The 24,591-nt window shown below is 43.2% G+C and overlaps 1 protein-coding gene across 1 annotated transcript in view; it reads left to right on the plus strand.

Moving 5' to 3' along the window:
* Positions 1–2,257: 2,257 nt before the first annotated feature.
* CTNND2 (catenin delta 2) overlaps positions 2,258–24,591 on the plus strand; it is a 489,283-nt gene continuing 466,949 nt past the window's right edge. The window contains exon 1 of the mRNA XM_044442939.1: positions 2,258–2,386. Coding sequence (XP_044298874.1) covers positions 2,258–2,386 — 129 coding nt within the window. The remainder of the gene's footprint in view (positions 2,387–24,591) is intronic.

Genomic DNA, 24,591 nt, shown 5'->3' on the forward strand with positions numbered 1-24,591 from the left:
CCAAATCTCTGCGTGGCCTCTCTGAACAGTTTCACGGGGCTGACATTTGCAGGCAGTGGAATGGGAGCATTCCTAACAAGAAGTGAAAGTCCACTTGATTTCTCATTTGGGATCTTTATTTGTTTTTCCTTTGACGCTTAACTTCTGACCCTGGCTCTGTTGCTTCACTCAGCTAAATTACAGAAGTAAAACTCTACTTGTAAAAGTTCTTGATATCATGTAGTCATTGTAAAGATGAGCTAAATATCTGTTTCATACCTATTATTCAAATCAGAAATCAAAGACAATACGCAGTTGTAAATTTCATTGAGAACATTAGTATGCTTGAGAGAAAGCTGGGGAGGTGATAGTAGAAGCATCTTTTTATCCTTCTGGGAATGTTAACATTATCAGTCTATTCCTTTATCTCCTTTGTCATGAAGCAAAACAGTTCTAAAGCGTTGTAAAAATCCCCATGAGCAAGTCCATTTGTTCATTCTGTCTTTCCCAGTCCTATGCACAGTTACCTGGGAGCACATCCCATTAAACTCAATGGGACTCCACCTGTAGTGGATACGCATAGGATTGGATGGCAGATTTGTACCTGAGAAACTCTACACCTTAGAGTGCTTTGTGAATTCCTTAAATATGGGAGCAATCCTATGGCCCCTAAAAAGTGTCTCAGTAGCTGTCGGCTTATTCAGACTCCCCTCTCCAAGGTCGAGCAAATACAGATCCAACCTGGGAACAGCAAGTTAGAAATCTGACCCGTCCCCGCACAGCTGGCACAGAAATGCCATAACAGCTGGGTGGGGAAGGGTGGAGAGGCCAAGAGATGACTTATCGTGAGCCCTTCTCTACTCTCTTTCCATTGTCCAGCAGTGTCCCAATTAGGCAAGCAAAAATTCTGTCTAGCAAGAAATTCAGGGCAGGAGGACATGATGCCCAACTAAGGTAGGTTTTCTATTGCTCCACCATGCAGAGGGGGAACAGAAGTCTTTGAATCTGGTGCATGTAAAAGGTGCAGTTCATAGGACTTAGCCCCAAGTAAAATAAAAATAGGAGCCATCTCAGGATAGAACAGAAAGTGCAGCTTAATGGCAGAGGGACAAGGTGGACGAAAGGATGAAGGCAAGATGAGCAAGTGGGCAAATCAGTATTTGGAAGATTGGTATAGACTGAAAATTATTATTATGGTTTCAGATTTCTTTTGAAGTACTGAATGTTGTATATATTCATACACATCACTTATAGGGGTATTCTTCTATGTGTCTCCATTTTATTTGGCTTTTTTTTTTAATTTTCATGCATTATATTTATATCCTGCCTTTTTCCTACAAAGGGCTCAAGGCAGCTTACATCACTCTCCTCCTCCATCTTATCCCCACAACAGCAACCCTGTGAGGTAGGTTGGGCTGAGAGTCTGAGATTGGCCCAAAGTCACCCAGTTGGCTCCATGGCTGAGTGGGGACTAGAACCCGGATTGACCGAGTCTCAATTCTGCGCTCTTGACCACTGTACCCCACTAGCTCTCAGTGTTTCTTAGGTCATTTACAACACTTTAAATTCATCATGCAAGCAAACATGTAGGACTAGGATCCAAGCAGTTGCACAACAGCTGCACAACTCAGAGATCTTGAATGTCAGTCTTCCTTGAACAGCCTGTTGCTTGAGGTAGAATGGTGTATCAGGTAAAATATCAGACTTGCTGCAAGAGGGCATGAGTTCCCAAATCCTGGCTCAGCCAGGATCTTGTGCCAGCCTTTGTTTCTCAGTCTTACCTACGTTACAAGATTGTAAAGCTTAAATGGGATATCCTGGCTTTATGCTACCCAGAGTTCTTGAATATAAATATAATAAAGAAATAGCAAAGAGGTTTGGTAACAGAAGTTATCATATGTATGTATGTATGTATGTATGTATCTATGTATGTATGTATTGGGTCTTCATTTTTTTTTTAAACCATGGGGCCTGAAAATCCCTTAGGTGCAATGAATGGGATTCTGGTCACCACTGACATTTGCAAGTGTTGCAAAAGGGCGTTGGAGCTGACCATTTCCCAAGAGCATATAAAAAGCTGGTGTGGGGAATGGGAAAGACAGGGAAAGACCCTTCAAAGAAACATTGCCTGCCCGCCATTCGGAAAAGAAGCAAATCTGTTCTGCAAGGCTCAGAACATTCCTTTCTTAGAAACTGGGTCAGCTATTTCTGTGTAGTTCGGATTCTTGAAGAAAAGCCCAGATACATAATTATCCCTTGTTTCACAATCATAGGAGCTATGCCTGTGCCGGACCAGCCTTCGTCCTCTGACAAGACAAGTTCCCTTAGCCCCGTACTGAATACCTCCAACGGAGATGGATCTGAGACGGAGACCACCTCGGCCATTCTGGCATCGGTCAAGGAACAAGTAAGCCACTTCAGTCAATTCCACCTGAATGGAGATGCTTTATGTAGTCCTCAGGAGTTCCACCCATTGTTTCCCGTGTAATTAATGCAGAAAGCACATTTTAAAAAGATATCTTTATTCCATAGAAATGATTGACTGCTTTCCATTGAAGTCTATGTTGTATTGTTACGTGATTGGTTAAATTTTTCGTTTTTCTTGCTTGCCTTGAAAAAAGGCAAAATGAGTCTTAGACATGGTGGACCTGGAATTGTGCCCCCTTTGCTGCTTCTATTTATTTGCTTGCCGACCTTAAGAGTTGGAATAGGGCTTTCAGTTCAGGTATCCATTTTATTTTCTTATACTATATGTTTGGGTTGGGACGCATCAGGTGAAAAAAGGGGAAAGGATAGAAATTTGCTTTACTTTGTGTGGACTAATAAGATCTTGAGTTGCTTTTTCTGTGTTACTTGATTTGGGACTGGAATTCATGTGCTGAATGCTGCTGATTCCCTTGGTTTAACAAAATGAGAGTATTAGATGATTTGAATGACTCTGCAGGCTTCCAGACACTACAGAGCAGCAGCGACTGTCTCAATAGCTGCATTCATTGTCTGTTCCCCTTGCTATCTTTTTATTTATTTTTTATTTTATTTAAAACATTTCTATGCCGCCCCCATCGCAACAAAGCCTCGGGGCGGCTCACAGCATAATGAAAACATATAAATAACAATTAATACAATTAAAAATTAAAAAGCCTGGCAACATCTCGGCTTAAAAATTTAAAATCCTATAAATACATAATAAGTTAACAATTAAAATAAGTTTTAAATAAAAAGGTCTTCGCCTGGCGCCGAAAAACAAATAACGATGGCGCCTGGCGGACCTCTCTGGGGAGCGCATTCTATAGGCAGGGCTACTTGTAGCTACTCACTTCGCTACATCATGAGCTGTTTCCCAGGCAGATGCAATGAGGCATCTCCCATACCTTCACTTTCCGATTCACACACCCTCTTCCAGGACATTTTCGACAACAGGTATAAACACACGGATAAAGCAAGCTGTTGTCAACCAACTTCCTCTAAAAGAGCCCTGGACGGCATTTGTTGTCTCTCATACTAAATGCTGCATCCTCCTCCTTGTTTTCACCCTCCTTAAGTCACACCAGACTTTCCAGCAAGGAAAAGGTGGGGGGTTTTACTAGGGTGAGCTCGCTTGACAAGCAACTGCTTATGTCTGACCTGAACCCCTGAGCCAAGTGGTAGCTTCGTTTCTTTAGCATGTGCCACTGACCTGGTAAATGCCAAAGAAAAGGAAGTAGAACAGAACTACAATTCCCAGCATTCCCCAGTCGGTATGGTTGGCTGGGAAGCACTGGGACACAACTTTATTCTGCCTAAAAGTGGATAGGATTACACATTAAGTACAATTTAAAATTGAAGGGGTTATTGCTGTGTTAGCAGTTAATGCTAAAGAAACTTACTGCCTCTGTAGATGTTTCCTTTTTCTTCCAGCTTTATTGCATTTCCTAATTCTCCTTTAGTACTTTTGCATTGCCTGGTTCTTGCCTGTGGCTTTTATGAAAGAAAATTGGGTTTTACATGAGGTCTAGGGTGTTTCCTTATGTATACATAGGAGGGCTTTCCCTATTTCCTCTGGTGTGAAAATGCTGCATATGGGAATTGCAGTGCATAGGTCGCCCTGTACTTGATGCTGTAGAAAAATGAGGAAATAAATGTTTCCTATACAGATTGGTTGAGTGACTCTGAAGACTGGATGGACATCTCGGTCATTGCTGGTGTGTTTGGAAAACTGGTTGGACTAACGTTGAAGCATATTTTTAATGCCATTGATTTCTCTAGGGGAAGTTAATCAAATGATTGACTCTTTTCCATTGAAGTCAGTGGGGCCATGGTTTCTATAGCAGCTTTTTATCTACTCTGGACATGATCCAGCCAAAGTTATTTTAAGAAATATATTTGTTTTGCAAAATAATTAACTTGGAAGTAATGAAACAAAATGGACATTTGTTGAGAATTTGCCTTCTGCACATATCTAATGTGGTAACCACGTGGCAAGCATATCAGAAGGGTTTTTGTCTCTGTGTTTGTGTTGCTAGTCTGCTTGGATGTTTTTTAAAGTCACTTGAACTTTTGGCTCTGTTTCTCTCTGTTTAAAGTTCTTTGAGAATTTGTATGCAAAGTAGTTTATCTGTCACTCCAGATTCATTTGCTGGCATATTTCACAGTAGGATATAGGAGCCAAGAATTATTAAAAGCCTACATTTTTGTGCCAGAAAACCATTGCTTATGTAAGTTTCGGGGGGGGGGGGGATGTATGCCATGTACTCTTCTTTGCATCAAGTACCTGGATATTCTTTGGAAAAAAAATATAGCCTGTTTTTCAAATGTACACAAATTGTTTTCAGTATACACCTTTCTAAGCATATGTACACAAATAGCATATTATCTTACTGATAATTGTGACTTTCTAATTTAGTAATAATTGTTGTAGTACTACTAATTAATCCTGGGGCCCATTTCTCTCAAAAAACAACATTCTCAGTTAGAAAGCTCAGTCCTGGAATGTGAACTAGACAATAAAAGAGTGGGGTTGGAATGTGACGCAGAAATGTCAAGTTTAACTATTAGGATTTGTCAGACAGTTGTCGAAAACCAAACTGCCTTGCATTTGTGGGAAGGCAGTGTAGAACAGGGAGGGTCTGACAAGGAGGGATGAATTCATTAGCCAAGTGGTCCAATTCAGTAATGCATTTCCTGCAGCATGAACCTCCCTGAGGGTGGAGCCAAGCCTTTTGGGAAACGAGGAAAGGAGGGAATCTGCAGTTTGGAATCAACTCTTCTCATGAGCAAGAGGTGCTCCTACAAACTGGAAGGAATGTAACTTGGATTGATGCTATTTTAGAACAACCTTCATATGAAACAGCACGTTATCATTTAAAAAAAAAAATCTGTCTAGCTCAAATAAAGGCCAGTACTTTAAAAGCCTTCCATTTAGATTTGCTGGAAAGGAAAAAGGGGAGAAATGTGCTCATGACAATAGGATACTTGATTATGAAGTGAGGGGTGTAAGTGAAAAACCCAAGATGCTCACATAATCGAATGTGTTGCTTTATCACGTATGAATGACCACAGTCATGTGTTCACTAAAACACCTTCCTATACTTTCAATACTACAAATATTAAGTGAGCATATGTGTAGAGGCAAAGCCCTCGTTCAGCCATCGTTCCCAAGTGCAGAACTTGCGATCTTAGGAGAAAGGCCCGCCACCTGTTCCGCAGAAGAGGAAGCATGCAGGTCTTCATCCTTCATTGTAATCAGCAGAGGAAGCAGTGAGCAAAAGTGTGTGGGTTGGGCCAGCAGCCCTGTCTTGGTCCTTCATCAGTTAAACATGTACTCTTGCACTGATGCTTTCTGTATAATCTGTATAATAATTCATTGATTTCAAACCATGCTCTATTTCCTATAGGGAAGAGTATTTTCTATGGGAAGGTCCTTCTGTGATTTCTTTTACACCCTTATTTATATTTGTGACCACTCAGGGTGGTGTTTGTTTTAAGCGTAAGGTTGGGTTCTTTAACCAGTTATGACAAAGAGAGAGGAACAGATTTCCTCTGATTGTGTGAAAGACCACCATGAACGGCCCGGTGGTGCTGCAGGATGCGGCACTCTGTGTTCACTAGAGGTCTGTGCGCGCACAAGTGTTCCACCTGGTCCAGTAAGGGACTGATTGGAAATCCAGTCCCACTGAACTCATTAGACCTCGCTTCTGCTGGGAGTGAGAAAGAGGGCTGGCTTGCGAGCATGTTCTCAAGGGCTTCTGGCTGGGCTTCAGAGGAATCGGAATCAGGAGGAGAATGGGACTGGCAGGTGGGATGCAAAAGGGGGGGGGCATCCTGAGACACTGAGATGAGCCAAGCAGAGATACTTACCTCAAGCCCAAACTCCCCAGGTGGGCAGGCAGTCCCTGGGAATAACCAGGATGTGTAGTTGGCAGGAGAGGACTGGGAGCAGGGGAGCTTCTCAGAGACAGATGAGGCAGCCCAGGATCTTGACCCCTGCCGTGGCATCAGTAAAGTGGGGCAGCGCAATTAGATGATCAGAATGCAGAGAGGAGCTGTGGTTGTTTTCAGATGGCCCCTCCCAAAGGGATGGGGCCCAGGCATGCTCAGAAGGAGAGTTCCTGGAGGTGGACAGGGTTCAGGAAACCACTCTGTGCATGCTCAGCAATTCCTTCTGGCCAGTTAGTGCTTTTGCTCAACCAAGAACACCTTGCAAGGAAAAGGCTCTGTGGCTTTCAAGTGTGCCATGCAGGAACCTCGGCTCCCAATGGCTCCCACCTAACTGTGGATGCAGCACACGTTCACTTCTTCTTGCCTTTGTGTGCTTTGTGCCCTGGCATGGAGTGAGGGAAAGGAGACTCGGCTACTGCAGCCTGCCCTCTATGATCCTCAGCAGTTGCAGTTACACAAATCCACAAATGGCTCTCCAGCAACCCGAACACAACACGTGGCTGGTTCTTGTCTTTGCAAAGAAGACCCCCGCTGCTGAGAAGACTAGTGGACCGAAAGGGGCAAAGGAGCGGCAGCAGCCTTCTCCTCCTGGAAGGCATGCAAGACGTTTGACAACTACAAATGTACCTACAGAGGTAAAGGAGTAAGTCAATGAGACACGCTTTTGGGCAAGGAGCGGTACCACCATGTGTCTCTTCCTCATGTGTCAATTCCTTCTTCCAAAGCGATGCAAGTCTCTTGGCGGTGAGAATAGGCCATTGCAAGTGCACCATGATATAAGATGAGGGTATGTTTTGGATCAAGGAATCGTTTCAACGCAAACAAAAATACATTTAGGGATCTTTTATGCAATAGGAGCATAACTTCCTTGATTGATGTTCCTTTAAGGCTGCTGCACTTGGAGTTACTCTGAGCTAAGTCAGTGGCCTTTGCTTGCAAGCGAATAGCACAGGTTCGATCTGGTGATGTTCCACTCCGGTGGGCAAACACGGCGCCGCTGTTCCTCCTGCTGCCCCCTCCCTGGCTCCTTTCATCGCACGTTCATCAAAGTTCCTACTTTTCACATTTGTTGGTTTCTTTTCAAGTGTGTGTTTTGTGCTAATTTTCTATGGCTGTTCATCTCTGTGTGTGCTGATATAGCCAAGCATTAATATAGATACAAAAGCTGAAAGAGAACGGGAAAGCTTTTATCTGTTCAGTGCTTCTGGTTTATTATTGCACCTTATAATGGTAGCACAACTGAGAGCATTTCATAAAATGCATTCTATAATTTGGTTCTTTTCTGTCTCTCTTAGGTAATTCAGAAATGCACCGTTTGATGGGAAACCAGTCATTTTGTCTTTAATTTGATAGACTTAAACTTTAGGCACAGTGGAACCTCTCCTGATACTAGATCATGATTTTTAAAAATTATGTTTGTCCCTAAGAAGACACTTCTGCTGATCAAGGTTACGGTCCTGAATAATTAGTTCTTACAAATTCTTGGAGTCTTTCTCCTACTAGCTTTCTACGCCTTAATTCGGTATCTACTTGATGACTGGCAAACTGCCCCAGGCATTGCTTGATTAGGGGCAGGAAGTTATAGGGGAGATGGGAGAGTGTTCAGAAAAGAATTGCCCTCTAACACCCCCCAGGATTTCTAATGCTTTCTCGACTGCAGGCTTGGAATCCTCAAGCTGCTTCACTCACATGTCTACCTCATCTTGCCATGTAGGGGCTATTCCTACTTTGCCAATAGCCTTGCTACTGGCTGCAAGAGGGAAGCAGGGTTGGTTTGTCCTCCCTGCTCTCAGATCTCCCAAGATCCTATAGCACAATCCCAGACTCCAAGGACATGGGGAAATTGGCCTTTCTCAGGGTGCCCAACATGCCTACTACTTATGTACATCCATCTTTCATTATGACAACTCCCAAGGCAGTTTACAAGAATTTAAAGCCATATGCCAGGGTAAATTAAATAAGAAAATCGAAATTAAAGAAGTAGACGCAGTAAAACGAAGCAATAAAATCCGATCAATGAAAAACAACAGAATTGGTTAAACTTTGCCAGTAGCTTTAAAAATATCTTAGGTGACACGCTGGAAAGCTTAAACAACTACTGATGAATCCTCCTGTTGCCCAAACGACGGTACCACAGCTAATTAGGACCAGCCTAAATCCTGAGAGGGCTCCTGGCAGGGGTGATACAGTCTTCCAGGAACCTGAGGTGGTGGGAAAAGGGGATGCATCGCTGCTACTGATACTCCAAATCTGTGCTTTTCCCATCCTCTAAAATAGTAATTATTTTTTTCCTCTTTTAACAGAGGGTGATCAAGAAAGGGGGGCGAGTTGGTTATTTTCAAATACAGATTCTTTATCAAACTGCTATTTCTCCGAGTTTCAGAAAGAAAAGAAAAGGCACTGTTCTTAAAGAGAATAGTGACAGATTGTAACTCATATTCTTGCATGTTTTTATGATTTATGGTAGGAAGCCACATTCATCCTGTTAATAGAAACTGTGTTCCTTGTTGTTCAACTCCCCAATGCAATTTTAACTTCCACCTGAATTCTTTATCCAGTGGTTCAGAACTGTCAGTGGTGCTGCTTGGTAATACCACGTATTTGGGATAGTTAATCCTCCACTGATAACACACTGTTGAATAACCATTGAATTCTGCTTTTTTAATAATATGATAGGAATCTGTTAATATTGCTCTGCATAGTCCTTTAAGTGCCAAGTTTTCGATGGAAGAGTCAAAAACGTGTGGTGATCCATGGCGAACCCTTCATCTTAAGCTGCAGGCAAATTTTCAATGATGTAGGAGGAAAAAAACATGGCTTGATTTTCCCAGGTGTTGATACTCCACAGTTATTTGTAGATTAAAGAGGTATTTTATCTTTCCAAACAGCTGTTGTGGAACAAACTGCTAATTCTAATGTTGGTGAAATGCGAAAAAACATTTAATGGTTTTATTATTATCAAACCTAATAGAAAAATGCCTTTTTTGTTTTAAAGAATTTGTTTTAAGTCTCAGATGGATTGAGTTGTTGTCTGTTATAGTCTTGATTCATTTGGAAGTAGGTCCCATGTGCAAGGGTGCACAACAGTAATTTCATTATAGATAATTTAGTAGAAATGCTGGTGGAAAAATGGTTGAGAATTATTAGGAAGGGGATTAAAATACAGTGAATATTTTAACATAGGATATAATGTGGTAGCATATTCTGGGCTTGTCCTGTACGAACAATGTGTTGGAAGAATGTGCCACTGAGTGATGGGAATAGATAAGTGAATGGCTTTTCAGTCTATTAAGAAGGCGATTCCGAGGTTGATGGGCTTAATTTCCCCACTGTTAGTATTCTGAATTGATTTTTTGAGGTACGCAAGGAGGGTGCTCAGAACAAGGATCTTTCACTCTCGCCCTCTTTGGCAAGCTAGTGACATTATCTGCGCACACGTTTCCTTCTCTCCTGTTGTCTCCACCTGCTATTAGAACAACTTTCCAGTGCATCGTCTCCCAGATGGTGCTGACTGATTCTTGCAGGAAATTGCGGGACCTGCATAGTCCTTGTGGAAAGGTGCTGCCGGTTTGTCCAAGGCTGAAATTTACAGAGTTTTAGACTAGAGCAAGCACAGCAGTGCCTCCCCTGGTCTTCCTCCCTTGCTCCAGGAGAATGAAAGAGCAGTGGTGGATCCAGCCTCGCCCAGCATTCATGGAGGCCACTGAGATGCTTATGAGAAGTCCACGTGTAGGGAATGAGTGTAAATGGACAAGAGGGCATGAATGCAACAGCACCCTCCCATTTGCGTTCTCTGGTAACTGGCACTGAAAGGTGTGTTGTCTCTGACACTTGAACTAATGCGTAGCCTTAACCTCCATAGATTTGCATGAGCCCCTTTAAAAGTGATCTGAGTTGGTGACCGTCATCACTTCTTGTGGTTTAAGTACGTGTTGTGTGAGCTCAGAGCTACTTCCTTTTCTCTCTCCCTGATTTCCCACCAGTCAACATTCAACTGCATTCCCACCTGGATTTTACCATCCTAAGAGAGCGAGATAAACTTCTCCCTTTCCATACTGTGCATAATTTTATGCACCTTTATCATGCCCCCTTCCTGACTTGGACTTCCCTACACTAAATGACCCCAAGCTTAAAAGTGCCTCAGACTCTCTTCATTAGAGGAATTCCCCCAGCTCTTGGATCATTTTGGCTTCCATTTTCTGTATCCCCGTTATAAGCTCTGCACTCCTCTGATAAATTCCATGATGGGAGATAAAGAAATGAAGTGAGAAAAACAGCCATCCTTTCAGATCAGTCTTTTTGCTGAAGGTACATTTTCAGAACTAGGATAAGTCCTGACAATTTTATGCCGTACTAATAATCAAGTGGGATCAGAGTTGAGTGCTGCAGTGTCATCCGGCTGATCAGTGTTCACTTGCACACATTCTAGTGCTGAGCCAAAAAGTGGGGCAGCCATTTCACAGACTTTTCCACCCCTATACCCCAGTCTTCCAGCATTTTTCTTGCATCATTACAAAATAGCACAAAAAGGTGAATCAGAAGAGATGTGTGGAGGAAAATGAGATGCTTTTCTATTGCCAAGGCAACTGGGTTGGCTCATCCTCATTGGTCATGCACAGCTGACCAATTAGGGCAGAGTATTGATGGAGATGCTCATCCAAATGAACATTGCACTGAAAGTAATGCAGTGAACCTTGGAACATGTACCTGCAAACGTGAGTGTCGTCCATCCGCGTCGGATCATTTCCAACAGAATGTGCACTGCAAGGTGCCTCTTCATCCTAGTTCAAGAAGCAATTGGCCACATAAGCAAACCTGCATACCATCAGGAGAAGATCTTCACTACATGACCCCTGATTGGCTGGATCATACAGCGAAGAAGCCTATTCCTTGAACTAAAACATGGTGCTGATTGGAGAAACAAGGGCTGCAAACTGTGAGAAGCTAGTTGGGTTTTTTCCAGACTGTTTAATTTTCCCAAAAGAGCAAATTTTGCCTCAAAAGCATGCCTCATGAAAATTCAGAACAGCGCTTCTGAGAATCTGTTTTCACAATCTGTTCTAAAGCAGCACTGGTCATGCCTGTCACTCACACGGCTCCATTGTCTTATTTAAGGACGGCTCCATTGTCTTATTTAAGGATTGTTTAATGTCATGATGTATGTCTTGTACTGTATTGATTGATTGATTATATTCATAGCCCATCTTTTTTCTGGAAATAACCCAGGGTTCTTCCCTCACCCTCACCCTAACTCTACCTTGTTGAGGTAGGTCAGGCAGAGAACCGGTAACTGGCTGAGTTGCCCAATGAGCTTTGTGGCCCAACAGGGAATAGAGCGCAATCTCCTGGGTCCCAGACCAACACTTAACCACCAGCCAATGGGAACTCTACGTAGTACATGCCAATAAGCAGGCTAATTTATCATGATAGGGGCAGCTGTACTCAAATATATTTCCCCTGCTTTCTGTAACCAGTACAACAAAACATAGGATGTTGCCTGGCCTCATTGATCTGGGGTTATTCTTTCCTTGCATTTTTGAGTCAATCTAATGACCTATTTTTCCTTTCTTAAAAATTCTAGCAACGTCAAACCGCTCTGTGCTTTTCTGCAGCCGTGTTTGTGTTTTTGGTTGGTTGGTTGGTTTGCAGGGTCACACGTCCCGTGTCTCTTGTCAGGACAGGTCATGGTGCAGGGTCACCAGAGCTGCTTCTGTGCCCAAACTGAAGTGGGTGAGGTTAATCGGTCTGATCCCAGATGGCTGGGAGCTGGTTGGCCGCTACCCACTCAAGAACCTTGCCCAAGAAAGGCATTTTGGCTACCAGGCTATTGTTGCCAATATCTTCCAGTCCAGAGAGGATGTTTTCAGGAGTGGTCCCACCGCTGCCCCCTTCAGATGGCATGAGATCACCCATCCTCCGAAGGGGCCCTTTAGCACCCCCCTGCCTCTGCCAGGTGTGCCTTCCTTGCTGACTTTTATACGGCAAGAAAGGCAAAGATCCAGCACCAATGTAGTTGACCAAACCGCCTCACGGCAAGTTTTTTTTATTTTCTATCCGTTGTGGCAGAAACATCACTTGTTTCTTTCATCAATCTCATGCACTTTATTCTCCATTTACAACAGCAAGAAAACACATTTTAAACTCTTGTTAAAGGTAAATTAAACCATCAGTCAATAATACCTCAGTGCCAGAAAATTCAACACAAAATCTAATTTTACGTTAAACTAATATTTAACTTTCTGCCAAAACTGCAATTTAAATACTAATCTCATTAAATTACTGGCATGCTATTTTGATGCAATTTTCTTTACTTTTTTGCCTGTGGGAGTGATCAGATTTATAGTAGTCTCAGCTATATGGGCTTTTGATGTAGATTATGAATATTTATATGTTATCTTCCATAGGAAAAATAACACTATCAACACTGTCAGCTGATTGGCTTTTTAAGGATATTAAGTATTAACCCGGGGATGCAGGTGGCGCAGGGGTTTGAACCGCTGTGCTGCTGGGCTGGTTGATGGAAAGGTCGCTGGTTCAAATCTGCACAACGGGGTGAGCTCCCGTTGCTCCGTCCCAGCTCCTGCCAACCTTGCAGTTCGAAAGCATGCAAATGCAAGTAGATGAAAAGGTACCACTTCGGTGGGCAGGTAACAATGTTCTGTGCACTTCGGTGTTTAGTCATGCCGGCCACATGACCACGGAGACTGTCTGCGGACAAACGCTGGCTCCCTCGGCTGGGAAACGGAGATGAGCACCGCCCCCTGGAGTCAGGCATGACTGGACTTAATGTCAAGGGGAAACCTTTACCTTTATCTTTAGTATTAACCCACCAAAGTTAGGCAGCTTTTCAGTTTTTCATAGACCAGATCTAAGGATGTGCTTACGTTTCTCCTGTTGAAAACAGTGGGACCTAAAGCAGCTACTCCAACTTTGGTGGGAAATTCCAGCATGGACTATGTGAAATAACAAGTGATATGATTATGTGTTTGTTTATATAGGGCCATTGGTGTCCATGAGGATTTACAAGACCAGTGTTTCATTTTCTTCCAATATGTTTCTTCATAGACATGCTGCAATGCTTTGAATATATTTTATATTACTGGTTTTTGCCCCATATCCCTTGCAGTTCTGTGATTCTATAGATAGAATTGGATTTTTCAATAGGAAGATCAATAAACAGGGAAATAGGTTACCCTAAAAAGCAGTTAGTCTACAGTTACTGAGCTTCTCTTGATATATGCATTTGCTGAAAAGTTTTGTCCTCAGTTTCCCTCTAGGTACATATTAGGCTGATGAGGTCTGATAGGCCAGCCCAGTGGCAAAGACTTGCATAAAATTTGCATGTGTACATACACTTCTCAACACCGTAGGCTACTGACATTCTGATTCCTCAACATCCGAGTTAATACAGTCTGCTTTATATAATTATTAATTAAACAAAACTTTGTCACAGCTGCTCTTGTCAATGGTGTTTATGTGTCCAAGTTCTCAACGGGATTAAACATTACTTAAGCATTCAGGACAGTCTGTAGATCGCCAAAAATTCATTCACCACAAGTACTAACAAAATAAATGCAATTCCTTATACAGCCAGTAGGTTTTAATTACTGCTTATTCCATGGTCAACACAACATCTTTTATCACCAGAATATGTGCAAATACTAACAGTCAGATTTTCATGGTAAAATATTCCATTGGTTGCAATAGTTTTGTGTGTGAGTTTATGTAGCTATTTCCTACACTTAAATTGCTTGGTAATAATGGAAATAGTTTTTTGCCTTTTCTGACAGCAGATTAAAACTGAAATCCTATGTGCCATTGCACACAATTTAGACAATCCTGTGAAGTCCTTCAGTTATGAAGCTCACAGTGAATGGTAATTTTTCCCTCCACCTGCAATTTGCCACACTTTTACTCTTCCACAATACATATTGTTAGACCAAAAGTGCCAACAAGACAGTTTAATAGCCTGGATAATATAATTTAAAACAGAATCCAAGTGAGCATCTGTGGTCATGCATATAGGTTTCCCCATGGCAAACCGGACTGTTTCAGAGATGGTAGACAATGACATTACTTCTGCAGAACTAGATTGCAGTTAAGCAAGTAATATAATGAATATGGTAAATTGGTGGACCTTTCTTAAATTAGATAAAAGTTTCAATTGTATCCTCTTTACTTGACATCATGCCCTCAGATTAAGGATGTTCAGTCCACCCTCCTTGATGTTCTCTTGTTCACCATACCATCTGAACATTTTTGCTTCTCAGCAACCTCCTGGTTTCTTGCTGACATTTTACTTGTGGATTGCAGTTTTTCCTCTCATCTGATCCAGGATTAGTTTTCATATCTTTTGAAGCCTTTTTTTTTTTCAGGAAGTGTGGTCCCAGTCCCAGTACTAGCAGCAGTAAACTGCAATTTGTAAGGGAAAACTAACTCTTACAGACTGTAAAATTCATAACTCATCTGTGCTTTAAAGTTCAAAGAAACATCCGTAACACAAGCCCACTGCAGGCATAGAGCTTGAATGGTTGCTAAAGCTAAACATGCTGTATTGACCCTTGGTTAAAACTTCAAGTATTTATTGAAAGCATAGCTGAGTTTGCTAAGCCCTAAACCCAGAAAGCATATACAGGAAACTGACTTTTGCAACCAGAAGCGGAGAAGCTGCTTTAACCTCAACTTGCTCAATGCTGGAACAGTGAGTGTCACAGTAACGGCAAACCAACATTTGGAAGCTCTATTGGCTTTGCAGCCAGTTCATAACTACAGGGGGCTCTTCAGTTGCCTATTTGAGCATAAGGGTATATAGCCAGCTGGTTGTTTCGCATCATTGTTTTTGCTCTCCAAAATTATACTGTGAATATTACTGAGTAGCTGCAGAAATGGAAAGTATTCTGAGTCCTCCTTCCATTTATGGTTAGTTAAAATGTTTTGTTAACATTTCCCAAACTCTTCAACTCCCTTGCGTCACCCAGGAGTGCTAACTTTTTCAGAGCTCAGCCCTAAAGAAAATCCTGTCCTTTAATCTTACCAATTTTCTCAGCGCGGATTCATTAATATGTTTTTGACATGCCGCCTAGCATGTGGCTTCTCCAGCACCATTTTTGACATCTGGAATCATTTACCTTCATGCATCTGCAGCTTTACACGTGTAACTCCTTTGGGTGTGGATAATGTTGGCCAGCAGCAACCAACAGGCCATGGTAATGATCTGTCCATCTCTGCCTGTAGCCCAAGCTGGTCATATAGAAAAGTGCCCCTCTTTTCAACTGCATAACGTAAGGCACGTTCCCAGGACAGTGTGTGAAAGAAACACAAACAGCAAGCAGCAACATATTTTTTCACAACTGTTAATGGAAACTGAATGCGTAAATTTGCTCAAAATTAAAGTTTCTTCACTACAAATGCCATATTGTCTTTTACCCTTGCCTGCTTGATCTGCCTCTTGCTAATCCCTTTTATGAATTGCATTTATTCATACAAGCTGTCATCCTGGTTTCAGAAAGACTTGTGATTTACAGTGCTTAAAATACCGCCTTCTTTCAAAAATAGACATGGCATTTGTTTACTTCCATTACTGCTACTTGGCAGTAGACTTCCAATGTGTTTGTTTTGTTAGCAGATCAGATGGCTTACAGCTTCTCTGTCTATTTTAATGTGAATACAATTAGAAGGTGTGGGAGTGTGTGTGTGTGTGTGTGTGTAGAGAATAAATGAATGACTTTTGCTCTTCTGACAATGTTACTATTCTGTAGCAGGCCTATTTTGAACCTCCTTGATTACCTCTATCAGGTGGGGTTAACTAACTGACTAGCCTCAGGGTATGGAACCAGAAATGGAACCCAGTCACATGATCAGTATTCCTTCCTTTCCTGCAAAAGTCAGGATTCATTGTAGGATTCAAACAGGTTTGGCTGGTTGCTTGTTGTTCTTCCTAAAAGCCATTAGGATTCGTTGGACCAGATGGAGGCTGCTCCAAAGGACATTCAAGAATTCTGAGTCCAGGAATGTGCTTGAAGTAGCAGAATGGATTGATGGCCACTTCCCCTTACCTTCAAGCTTTTGTTAGTTCAGCAGCATAAGTTAAGGCTAGGGGAGGGTTATTCTGTTGCTGTTGGCGACATACTGGCATGTGAGGGGGTGTCACACGGAGATGGGTGGAGACCTGTTCTCCCCTGCAGAGGAAGGCAGGATGCGCTCCAACGGAGCCAAGCTCAGGGAGCCAAGGTTCCATTTGGATGCCAGGAAGCGCTTCCTGACAGTCAGGACCCCGAGGGTGTGGAATGGGCTTCCACGAGAGGTCGTTGAGGCCCCATCGGTGTGGGTGTTCAAGGATAGGCTGGACGTGCACATGGTGGGCATGTCGTGAGCGGAGCCGGCTGGATCCGGGGGTCAGACTAGATGGCCCGGGAGGTCCCTTCTGACTCGCTCTGTTTCTATGTTTCTATTGCTAAATCAGGGGTTCACAGCTTCAGGCCTGGGGAAAGTATCTATCCCTCTTTTTGGCTCCACCTTTATCCTTCAACCACTCATAGTTTGGTGGTTTCCTAGGTTTTGTGCAGTATTTTTCCCAGGCTGTGACAGTAAGAACTTTGAACTACATATGTGGCCAGTTCTGGCTGGCCACTTTCCTCTTGGTCCTGTCTCTTACACCCTTTGCCATCCCAGTGGTAGGATGCAGATCCCAAGAGCTTCAAAATCTAATTTGCCCATGGAGTGAAAGAGGCGCTGCACCCCTGTGTTTGTTTTGATATCTTTTATTTCACCTAATAACCAATATTCTCAAGGCAGATTGCAAACAGCTAAATGACTAATTTGGCATGCGAAGTTAAAAATAAAGCATATGATGCAAAGATTTAACAGAATACAATGCAATAGAGTTAAAATAGGAATACATAATACCTCCGTAAAAAGCTAGAAGAACTCTGAAATGCCTAGAAGAAAATAAAGGTTCACTTGCAGTAAAAATGTAACAGCGTAGTGGGGGATGGGTAAATGCATGCTGTTCATCCTCCCTAGAGGTTTTGGAGCACCATGCAAACTGTGCTTGATTCCCGTGGGCATTTGCAATTGCACCCACTGCTTGCGTTATGTGAATGGGAGATTTGCACTGATGGAGCGGAGATAAATGAGAGATGGACACGTTATTTCCTCCATGGGCTGCCGCAGGTCCAGTTTGGCCAATCGCACAACTTGAACTTGGGCTCGGAAGCAAGATGAAAGGGAGCAGACACACACGCAGGGCTCAGAATTTGGCAGGCCCACATGTTTTGTGCGCAATGCAACATTTGTGAGCCATTGGGAAGTGCGCCTCCATCCGGAGCCAAGGGAGCCAGCTGTGGTGCAGAGCGCATTCCTTCGGCTTCAGCTGATCTATCAACTGTGCCCCTGTCTGGATGGGCAGTGCCTGGCAGCGGTGACTCGTGCCCTGGTGACTTTCCAATTGGACTACTGCAATGCGCTCTATATGGGGCTGCCCTTGAAGACAGTACAGACACTTCAGCTGGTTTAGAATAGAGCTGCCAGGTTGTTAACAGGGACCAGCGGGTATGAGCACATAATGCCAGTCCTTTTCCACCTACACTGGCTGCCAGTTGAAGCCCAGGCCCAATTTAAGGTGCTGGTAATGACCTATAAAGCCCTAAACAGCTTAGGGCCTGGCTACCTGAAGGAGCATCTCCTTCCATATGAGCTTGCCCACCCTCTTAAGATCTGGGGCAGAAGCCCTTCTCCAGGAGACCTCCCTGAAGGAGATTAGGAGGGTGACTACCCGTAGAAGGGCCTTCTCTGCGGTGGCACCCCAAATGTGGAATTCACTCCCCAGAGAGGTTCGGCTGGCACCGTCACTTTATTCTTTTCGGCGCCAGGCCAAAACCTTTTTATTTTCCCAATGTTTTAAGATTTGATTGTTTTAATTGGGGTGTTATTGCTGGTTGGAAATTTTATTAGGACACTGTGTTTTATTTTATATTGTCTTATTGTTAAACTGTCCCGAAACCACAGTAAGGGACAGTCTAGAAAAGTTTTAAACAAACAAACAAACAAACATTCTCACACATCTTCACAACTGCGAAGGCCCTCTTTACTGCAGCCGCCTGTATAGCTTCCTTTCGCAGACGAGGCTTTGCAAGGATGACCTTAGGGTCCAAGCAGGGGCATAGAGAAGGAGGAATTCTTTGGGTACTCCGGTCCTAAACCACTTAAGCCTTCAATAGTTGGCATCCATAATTTAAATTGGGCCAGAAATGCACTGGAAGCTAATGCAGCTGAGAAAGCACTGGTGGCGTGTGATCATATTGGCCAGTTCACTATTTGGGAGTCAGAAATCCTTGCTGACCCAGTGCAGATAATTAATTCAGAGATCTGCCACTATTTCCAAATTTCCCTTATCCACCCATACTTTATTGGATACCTCTGGAGATCAAACTACACGTATTTTTTAATCATGCACATGAGAATGGCCAAATTCCTGCATTCACAAAAAGCAGCCTGTGAGAAGGAAGCAACGTTATTTGCACATGGGAAATATCCTGTCCAAATTCCCGTTCACCCTACAGGATTGGGGCAACTTCCTTGCAGCAGTTGGGAGCGGTGGGGGAGGGGAGGAAACAGCACAGGGAAGGGCTAAACCCGTCTTGCTTCTAATCTTGGTTTGGGCATCCATAGCCAGCAACAAGGGCATGATTGAAAAGCAAGCTGAAAATCACATCTACTCTGATGCATCATACTCTGTATAACTGAAATAATTTTGTGCTTATCCTATCAGTCTTAATAAATGCAACTTAGTTATTGTGATAAGTAGAGTCGATTATGCACTGTAATTCTAGTTATGATATGATTAGAAAGTGATTTATTTATTCCAATACATGAGACATCTAATATGACAAGTGAAGTACCAGCCTTAATTATGATGTATTCAATAGAAAACACGTTTTCGGTTTAAAAGGCAGCCTCAGTAACAATGCTGAATATTTGCCCTAATATAATCCTTGGTGAACTTGAAGGTGCAGTGGAAATGTATCTGAATGATTTGGGGTTTTGAGACGAAGGGGTTTCTGTTGTTAATAATTAATTTCATCTTGTAATGAGATAGGCCTCATAAATATCTCAGGTTTAAGGGAGAATATGTCAGACATCACTTTAAACTGATCTTTCTTTTGCAGGGCAAAACAGTCTTCATGAAGTAGCCATGCTCTTGCAACATTTCCTGAACATTTTTTAAAGTTACATGGAAGCCAAGAAATCAACCCCTATCTAAAATTCTCGGCTTTCCCAGATTATTCTACCTCTTACTACTTTGATTGGTCTAAAGTTCTCTTCTGCTTTCCCCCAAATATCGGACAAATATGTTTTCTTTTTCAAGTTGGCCTTTGGCATGTAGCTGGTCTGCTGGGTTGGATACTGTTTTTATTTTTAGTCTTGTTTTAATTGCAATTTAATTTGTTTTCAGATAGCTGTAATGAAGTGTTTAAGGGGGTTTTTGTTTTTTGTTTTGGATTTTATTATGGTTAGCTGCCTCGCATGCCAGGTTTCCTTGAGAGAAAGATAGGGCTTAAATATCCTAGAATAAATAGGTAACTATCACCACTCAAATAGCAAACAGCATGCCATGTACTCAAGTTTACTGAGTATACTAGGTCTACCTGGGCAGTTATGCAGATATCTTTAGATAAAGTCCACCAACCTCTGCGATGAGATCGCAACTAGCAGTTCCTTCTCGCATTTCCCTTCTGCTTGATCAGGAGAGGCCGTGCCCTTGGGGGGAGCGGGAGCCTGGGAGCTTCATTTCTTTTTCCAGAATGGGCCACTGGAATGCTTCAGCGCTTTGAACACATGAGGGCCAGCAGTGCATCAAATGTCGCATGTGTCCATAATGCACCTTCCAGTCAGGATCCGACTCATATATTTGAACAATTAGTAGGTGTTGCATCCATCATGAATGAGGTTTAGCAATTTGGAAAGGGGAGCCACCGGATTAAAGGAGATGGATTTTGCTTTGCCTTGCCTGGCCTGGCCTTGTCTTTTGCCTTGCCTTGCCTTGCCTTTTGCCTCGCCTCGCCTCGCCTCGCCTCGCCTCGCCTTTTGCCTTGCCTTTCGCCTTGCCTTGCCTTGCCTTGCCTTTTGCCTTGCCTTGCCTTTTGCCTTGCCTTGCCTTGCCTTTTCGTAGATGTATTGTTTTGCTCCTCGTTCATGTATTTCCCAAGCCCAGCAGAGTGCAGAAGTGCTAAAATACAATGGAGCATTTCATGCTAATGGTACTGCCAGTGGCTAGTCTGGGCAAAAAGCTGCTTTACAGGAAGGTCTGTCACATCATTGCCAGAGTCGGAGCAAAGAACCAAGAGATGCAAATAAACCCAAAGCCTGCGCTGTGTATTCACGCAGAACCTCTGCAGTGCTCTAGGTCTGAACTCTGCTTGCAGTGAAATTGCACCACTCCATTTGCTTTTAAGATCAGGGCCTTGGAGTGGCAAAAATGATTTTTGTGTGGCTTATTTTTCAGCACTGGCTAGCTTTCTTATTTTAAACAACAGCCTGCTCCATCCTTTGCAGAATTGAAATGAGGGTGCTGGGGAGCAAAATAAACAGCAGGATGTGGGATCTTGGGAATGGTAGGCATCCATCAGGGGAAGCAGACAGGTAACATTTCTTGCCTCTTGTCTGCTTCTTTCTCCCTTCAAGGGCTGGTCTTGAGATTTGTCTAAGAAGCGGGTGCTCATAATTGTATCAGCACAACACCCTCCTGTGTGCACGTGCTTTCCTCTACACCGAAAAGCAGCCTTTTATCCCCTTGCTTGCCTCAGGTGTTCACCACCCACCTGCAGCTCTCCAGAAACTGGTGCTGAGAAGCAGACAGCCTGTGAAGCCAGAGCTGGGACTCCTGGACCAGGGATGAGTGGCCCAGAAAAAGTGGCATCTGGGCCCTCAGAAGCACATCCCGGGGGGCTGTTTCAGAAGCATTGTTTCTCTCCCAGCTTCCTGGGTGGTTGAAGCATTAAAAATAGTCATGGGAGGCTGTTGTGTCTGGCACTGAAAGGTGCCGGGCCTTTAGAAAGCAGAATGGTCATGTCAGTCCAGGTTGGATCATTATCTCACCATGCACCTCTGGAAAGCAGTGCTCTCAGTCCACCTGGCCAGCAATCTTCCCTTGAATGGGAGCCATAGCTGCACCCAGACCTACACATTCTTTTTATTATCAAGTCCCTTGGCACAAAAAGCCGGGCTGCCCCGCTGCAGCCACTGCCGCCTTTTTTCAGATAAAGTATGGTTGCAATGGGGGCAGCTGGCATGTGGAGGCCCTTTCAGTACCAAGCCTGCAGGTAAAAATCAAAGCTGAGAGAATACTCAACCTTGAGACATACCCTTAGGCTACTGTGCAGTGTAGAACACGGCAGAAGTCTTCAGCAAGAGTTCAGTAGAAATACTCATTTAAAACCAAGCAAGGAAATTGGAAAAAATACAAAGAAAGTTTGTTGTTATTATTTATGAAGCAGTTTTGATTCCACTGAAGCAGAGTAAGGGAAGAACAACAATAAAACATGTCTAGACTTTGAAATAGAATTAGCTAAACCTGCAAGCTACATTTTACCTACTTGAATAAAGTTTGGGGCTTCTGGGCATGTCCAGGATCCCTTGTGGAAAAGCAAATTTGAGAGAGGGTTAGTTTCTTGCAGAGCATTTTGAGTTTCCGGTTCACATAGCTGCAAATGAGACACGACGATGCATCACATGGAGGCATCAATCACAGGCCTGGTTGGGAGGAAGAAACTTCTTTGGTTGCCTTTATGGACAGGCTACGCCAAGAACTTGACAGTCAGTGCTGCTGAACTGCTCAGGAGATTTGGATGCCATCAGCTGTGGTACCCTTTGGATGGGGCTAGGAGGCATTGTTGTACAGTGACTCCAGCCCTTCTTGGAGGGGCAAACTCATAAGATGGAGCTGGGGGATTTCTGGTTGACACCCTAGGCATTGGCCTTCAGGCTCCGTCTTGTCCCTCATGCTATTTAAAGTATGCATGAAACCAGTGGGAGAGCTCTTCCAAAATTTCAGTGTTCAACACCACCAATGTGTGAAGAACACCCAACTCTTACCTCTCCTTTGTATCTCTTCCTTTTATTTAAGGAAGCTGATCTTGTCCTCTATCAGCGTCTGATGTCGGTGATGCACTGCATGAGGTTCATCCAGTCAAAGCTGCATGTAGACAAGATAGAACTGTTTCTGATTCGTTGAATGGCAGTCCTGGGAATCATGTCGGACTGGGTTCTTCTCCCTCTGCAGACGCAGGTCCACAATCTGAACCTGGATTTCAGAAGTGATCGGGAGAATATTTGCTCCCTGGAAGCTACTGTGCTTCTGTCCACTCCTAGAGTCCATTCCTAGAGTTCCTAGAGTTCTCTGAACTGGCCATGATCTGGTGTGCCGTGGTCCCATCCTGTTTAGACTGGTGTAACACACTGTATGTTGGGCTGCCTTTAAAAAGTGTTCTGGTGAGTGCTGCTCAGCCTGATCCAGAAGGGGCTACAAGGCTCATGTCTGCAGTTTGGGTGGACTTGTAGATTGAATAATCAAGCTGATGGATGGGTTAATGTCGTGAGGTCCCATTACTCTGGTATTGCCCCTTCAACGTTCAGCTTTCGACTGCAAGCTCTTTAAGCTCTGTTCTTCTCAACCTCTCCCTTCATCATGGGGACACTGCTTCCACCAGAAGATAGGAGATCTCCTCAGGGCCTCCTGCAGCCATGCAAAGACTTCTGGAGTGATACCACATTTTCCAACAAGGGTTGCTTGGAGGAGAAGTCAGCAGGGTGCCCCTCCTTTGCACCCCACCCACGGTTATGTAGAAAGCTAGCTAATGCTTCCCCACATTAGTAGCACGTCTAGGGCTCTTCCTGGGTCTGGGTGCTCTTGGTTGGCAGCCAAAACCCTTGCCACAGGTGGACAAAGGGCCTGGCGCCCACTGTACCGGCACGTAGCACCCTCTTTTTAATTAGGCCACAGCCTTATCCTAAATATTTCTCAGACTTGAGTGTAATTATCCACATTACATCTGCACCCCACACTCTGCAGCAACTATAGCTAGAAATACTAGCAATACTTCTGTCCTTGGCACTCTATAGGCATCCTGAGCATTTCCGTAAGAGGGCTTGGAAACCTACAAAAAGTTGTTGGAACTAACAGTAATTGTTCAACAACCATTGTTTGCGTCTCCAGTTGAAGCACCATCTAGATAGCCTAGTCTAAATATTAATTCTAGTGTATTAGTAACATGTTTAAAGTAAAATAAGGTGATATAAAGTATGCAGTTATTACAGAGGTTGATTGTATAATTTGCTATTTAATTTGTTATGAAATATAGCCCTGTGAATGTCAAACCTATAATTTATTCTATTAAGTTTGGTCTCACTAAGTTGAACTCTGCCTTTCACAGTTTAGTATTCTTTCTTTTCAATTAAGTTTCACCATGGCTTCTGCAGCTGACCAAAAGGGTCTAACACTAAATTGTGTTAATCAGTATGACTGTTTTAATAACAATTCCATGGAAATTAGACCTGTAAATCAAATATTGAAGGTAGCTATTTAAAGACAAATTTACACAGGACCAGAAATTCACTGATACATTATTATTATTATTATTACTTTATTTAAAATTATTTTAAGACTCTTTAAAGGTAAAGCCAATGTGCTATATAAATAAGAAACTTTCACTGAGCCTATTTGCACATCATGGCAGCAAATTAATTAGCCTGAAATTTGCCAGCAAGTTGCTGCGTGTGACCCACCTACACTTTCTGTAAACAACCCCTGGTTGGCTCAGTGAGAGACTAGAAGGACAGCGTGGGTTTAACCCATAGTCCCTAAGCAGTCCATTGGACTGGATTCACACCTCATGATCACAGCCTTCAGTTGGGCTGGTTGAACGTTGTTTCAGAAATTAGAATTGTAAGTTAAACCCTGCAGGATTTGCCACTATGGCAAGCAAGCCAGGTCACTGAGATCTTATCAAGTACAAGTGACAGGTTGGATTTATTGCTTCTGTGGCCACAATCCAGGGATTGTGTAGGTAGTTTTCTTAGTGTATAATTCAAGGTCGAGAAAATGAGATTGGCTTTGCAGCATTCCAAAATGTGGGTAATCACACTGAATATGTATCAATATAAGTACTTGCAAAATGATGCACACTGGAGCAAAGACAT

This window comes from Varanus komodoensis, unplaced genomic scaffold (assembly GCF_004798865.1).
Source record: "Varanus komodoensis strain SLA01 unplaced genomic scaffold, ASM479886v1 scaffold40, whole genome shotgun sequence".
Taxonomy (NCBI): Eukaryota; Metazoa; Chordata; class Lepidosauria; order Squamata; family Varanidae; genus Varanus; species Varanus komodoensis.